Below are 5,000 nucleotides of genomic sequence, written 5' to 3'. Positions count from 1 at the left end.
TTAAGTGTGTTTCTGCTTACTCTGCAAGATGACTAACACACACACACACACACACACACACACACACACACACACACACACACACACACACACACACACACACACACACACACACACACACACACAGGTTCACAGGTTTTTCAGTATTACACGTCAGTACTGAACTGAATACAAATGAGTTGAATCAGCAGTCACAGTAACACCTAATTGTCATTTATACAATCAGTGTGGAAATGTCTGTAGAGCTGAAACACACACAAACACAAACACACACACACAAACACACACACAAACACAAACACACACACAAACACACAAACACAAACACACAAACACACAAACACAAACAACATAAAATCACTTACACACACACTCTCTCTCTCTCTCTCTCTCTCTCTCTCTCTCTCTCTCTCTCTCTCACACACACACACACACACACAACCACACACACTCGCACACAGAATCACTCACACACTCACACACACTCACACTCACTCACACACAATCACTCACACACAATCACTCACACGCACACACACACACACACACACACACACACACACACACACACACACACACACACACACACACGGACACACACTTTCTTACCCATATTCCGACAGCAACATTGAGCAGAAAATACGCTCCGATCACGATGATATCAGAAACACTAAAAGACTGTGTGAGAGCGAAGAACTTTGTGGTGGCGTTTGACGCCATGACCCGTCCACACACTCGACGACACACACGTGAAATGGAGGAAGAGAGGGATAAATGGAAGGAGAGAGGGAGGGATACGGCTGAATTGATGATTAAACGCATCAGTTTAATGAGGCGACTCTGTGCTCACATAAGGGACAGAGACGAAAAGCGGCTTCTGTTGGATCTGGGAATTTAGGTTTGAATTTGGTCTTAAACACACACAGACACACAGACACACAGACACACACACACGCACACACACACACGCCCACACACATTTCAGGTGTGTTACCCCAACACCTAATGAGGCCAACAGAGTCTAAATAACACCTCTAGACACTGCTAACAAGGTCAATGATTGACTCAGAGTCACTGGTGCTTACCCATTACATTACACACACACACACACACACACACACACACACACACACACACACACACACACACACACACACACACACCATTAACATTAATCTTACACAAGACACACAAACACACATCATCTATTAGTTCTAGGCAACAGGACCTTTACACTTCAGTGGAACATTCTTTACATACAACTTCACAATAAAACTTCATTCTAATTCAAAATTTTCCAACACTGGACTCGTGGATCTGCTGTGTGTGACCTCAGACACGTGTAAACACCTCACCGGCTGAACAACCTGCCGTAGACAAGATCGTAGTTCATATAGTTTTTGTTTGAAAATTATATTTATAATTTTTTTTACTAAAATCGTCCGGCACGCAGCCAGCAGGTCGTTTGAGATGTTTGATACCACAGATGGGTTTTTTCCGTCATCATTGAGACACAAACATCAGAGTGAGTATCATTAAGGAGGGTTGCCAGGTTTTATAAACATTTTGTTCCTTGGGGACCATTTGTACATTGTACAGAATTCTGTGGACACACACACACAATGTCTGCACTTACACTTACACTGCTGAGCTAATTCTGCTATAATAGCTGACTTTCCCTTTATCTTCATTGTCATAAAAAAAAAAACAAGAAACTTTAATATTATTATAATTTTTTTTTAAATTCGTTCATTTTCGGAGTCTCACAGGTCCTAAAGTGCACTTCCTTTATTGACCACTAGGTGTATAAACAGCGCTGTAGAGAAACGCAGGAGAAAAAGGAATAAAGCATTTTAGTCTTTTAATCGTTGTCACTCGAAACGGGTTGTGAGCGTTTGATTTATTTACACTGTATAAAGCTGTAAAGGTGAAAGACTGAGACATGACCGAGCAGCTGATATCGTGTAGTGTGTGGTGTGATTCTGCAGACCACCAGCAGGGGGCGCGCCGACGGTAATACAGGGAAAGCAGGAGTGATGTAGGTTAGAGCTCAAATTAGACATCCGCTCCAATTGTCCGTGACACCGTTACATCCTTAAAGTGAAGCATGTTTCAGTGAAAACACGGTCAGTGAAAAGAAAGTCTGAGCTTCATTACTGAAGGAAATGCGTTTGTATCAATTAGTGATTAAAAACCGGGGGAGCGCGCGCGCAACCACATACACGCACGCACGCACGCACGCGTCTAATTTTAATCTGTCAGGCTCATGCGGGGAAACGGGGCTATTTGGTCACACCCCCCTGCTGCAGCACCATAAATTTAAGCAATCGCGCACACACACACACGCACACACGCGAGCGCGCACACACACACACACACACACACACACACACACACACACGCACGCACGCACGCACGCGCGCATGCCCGCACGTGTGCGCACGCAAGCACGCGCGCGCGCGGATTACAACCTCTTCAGCGTCCGTCCGCGCGCACATCCCATCATATCACATCACATCTGCCCGGATGTTTACGTAACAACCCCGTCGCCTTACACAGGGGTCAGGAAGCAGAGTAGGTTCCGCGCTACGACATTTTTATTTTTTATTTTTTTGCAGTAATGTTCCTGTAACCTGGAGACGACCGTCACATTCCTTCATACGGGATTTATTTACTGACATCGCGCGACCACATGTAGCACATCCTGTCATTGGTATTATTGTTAAAAGGAAAAAGCGGTTGACGTCCTCACACAGACCGGACACCGAGTCTCCCCGGGGATGGAGGACGCGGGTGGAGCGGCTTTAACGGCGCCCTGGCGGTGGCCGAGTCGTCGCGCAAGGATGCTCTGGATGTAGAGGACGCCGCGCGCGCTCCTGTGTGTGTGTGTGTGTGTGTGTGTGTGTGTGTGTGTGTGTGTGTGTGTGTGTGTGTGTGTGTGTGTGTGTGTGTGTGTAAATAAAATATGGGGAAAGATCAAGAACTCTTGCAGGCGGTGAAAACTGAGGACCTGCTCACGGTGCAGAGGCTACTGCAGAGACCCAGGCAGGGCAAATCCAGTGAGTGCACTCTCTCTCTCTCTCTCTCTCTCTCTCTCTCTCTCTCTCTCTCTCTCTCTCTCTCTCTCTCACACACACACACACACACACACACACACACACACACACACACACACACACACACACACGCACACGCCCATCAGTACAGGCCATGGTGCACGCATGTGCGTTACAGCGGTGTTTAAAGGATCGCGTGCAGCGTGAAAACCTCCAAGACATTCAGTAGGCTCTTAGGTATCTTACGTAGAATTACATTTAGCTCTTACAGTATTGAACGGTCGCTAACATTAAGTGTTGAATCACAGCTGCAGTGTTGGATTCAGAGTCACTGTGTTGAATGAGCTCTTATGGGGGTTGAAATTCTTACGGCATTCGGAATTTAGACCCACAGTTTGGAAAAGGCTCTTACAGAGTTGCAGAAGATAAAACATACAGTATTGAGTTCATGCACAGTGTTAGTTGTTACTGCAGTGTTGAATTACCTTTAACAGTGTTGACATTCGATATACAGAGTGTTGAGTGTTAAATTTGTTATGGTGTTGAATTAAATGAAACCTTGAACAGTGTCGAATTAGAATTCTTGCAGTGTCGTATTATTTCTTGCCGTGCTGAATTTCTGTAGCTCTTATCATTTAAGTGTTAAGTGTTAAAGTAAGTAGTGTTTAATTAGCTCTCAGAGTGCAAAGTTGCAGTAACATTAAAACAAATCAATCAACTGTTGCACTCTGTTACAGTGCAGAATTTTTTTCTTACAGTGTTGAATCGTGATAGTTTTCACTTATTCGGCGGTGTTGAGTTGTATCTAACGGTGTTGAATTGTCTGTCACGATATTCAATTCACGTGAAAAAAATCTGGCAGAAATCTTATAGATGTTTCAGTGTTTATTTTAAACTTACAATACGGAATTTTGTTACAATGATAATTGTAAACGTACAGTATTGAGTTAGTTCATTCAGTGTTTATTTTATTTGCAATGTACAGAATTAGGTCTCACAGTATTGGTCTCACAGTATTGGTCTCACAGTATTGGTCTTACAGTATTGGTCAAACGGTATTGGTCTCACGGTATTGGTCTCACGGTATTGGTCTCACGGTATTGGTCTCATAGTATTGGTCTCATAGTATTGGTCTCACAGTATTGGTCTCATAGTATTGGTCTCATAGTATTGGTCTCATAGTATTGGTCTCACAGTATTGGTCTCATAGTATTGGTCTCACAGTATTGGTCTCATAGTATTGGTCTCACAGTATTGGTCTCATAGTATTGGTCTCATAGTATTGGTCTCATAGTATTGGTCTCACGGTATTGGTCTCATAGTATTGGTCTCACGGTATTGGTCTCATAGTATTGGTCTCATAGTATTGGTCTCATAGTATTGGTCTCACAGTATTGGTCTCATAGTATTGGTCTCATAGTATTGGTCTCACGGTATTGGTCTCATAGTATTGGTCTCACGGTATTGGTCTCATAGTATTGGTCTCACGGTATTGGTCTCACGGTATTGGTCTCATAGTATTGGTCTCATAGTATTGGTCTCATAGTATTGGTCTCACAGTATTGGTCTCATAGTATTGGTCTCATAGTATTGGTCTCACGGTATTGGTCACTCCTGCACTTTTAACTGAACACATACATCACCACATCATACATCACTTCACTTAAACAGCATTGAATTAAACACCTTCAGGGTTGAACAAACACCACACATGGATTAACAGGGACAGTAATGATTTAACACTCAAAGGTTCAACACTGCTGGTTTAATTTTAAACACTATGTTTCACTACATTTCACGAGTCGTCCTTAACGGGTTTATACCCGAATTGCTCGTGCGACACAGAATAGAATTCAACACTTCAATTTTTATTGAGAATAGCGCTAAGTATTAAAGGTGTCACAGACTGAACACCATCAATACAAACATTTCTTACAGCTAATA

At 43.3% G+C, this 5,000-nt stretch overlaps 2 protein-coding genes across 4 annotated transcripts in view; one reads left to right on the top strand and one right to left on the bottom strand.

Moving 5' to 3' along the window:
- slc5a10 (solute carrier family 5 member 10) overlaps nucleotides 1-901 on the bottom strand; it is a 35,448-nt gene extending 34,547 nt beyond the window's left edge. Inside the window, exons 1-2 of the mRNA XM_027137948.2 lie at nucleotides 610-901; nucleotides 1-32 (exon numbers count right to left, since the gene is read on the bottom strand). The exon at nucleotides 1-32 is cut by the window's left edge and continues 40 nt beyond it. Coding sequence (XP_026993749.2) covers nucleotides 1-32; nucleotides 610-822 — 245 coding nt within the window. The 5' untranslated portion in view covers nucleotides 823-901. The remainder of the gene's footprint in view (nucleotides 33-609) is intronic.
- Nucleotides 902-1,395: 494 nt separating this feature from the next.
- si:dkeyp-9d4.3 (caskin-1) overlaps nucleotides 1,396-5,000 on the top strand; it is a 40,381-nt gene continuing 36,776 nt past the window's right edge. The window contains exons 1-2 of one of the 3 annotated variants that reach the window (XM_047802733.1): nucleotides 1,396-1,525; nucleotides 2,619-3,059. In XM_047802733.1, the coding sequence (XP_047658689.1) occupies nucleotides 2,966-3,059 (94 nt within the window). In that variant the 5' untranslated portion in view covers nucleotides 1,396-1,525; nucleotides 2,619-2,965. Of the gene's footprint in view, nucleotides 1,526-2,348; nucleotides 3,060-5,000 lie in introns of those variants that run through there. The other 2 variants (XM_027137933.2, XM_027137934.2) reach the window with 2 other exon arrangements.

Source organism: Tachysurus fulvidraco, chromosome 18 (genome assembly GCF_022655615.1).
Source record: "Tachysurus fulvidraco isolate hzauxx_2018 chromosome 18, HZAU_PFXX_2.0, whole genome shotgun sequence".
Taxonomy (NCBI): domain Eukaryota; kingdom Metazoa; phylum Chordata; class Actinopteri; order Siluriformes; family Bagridae; genus Tachysurus; species Tachysurus fulvidraco.
This window is presented reverse-complemented; position numbering and strand designations above follow the sequence as displayed.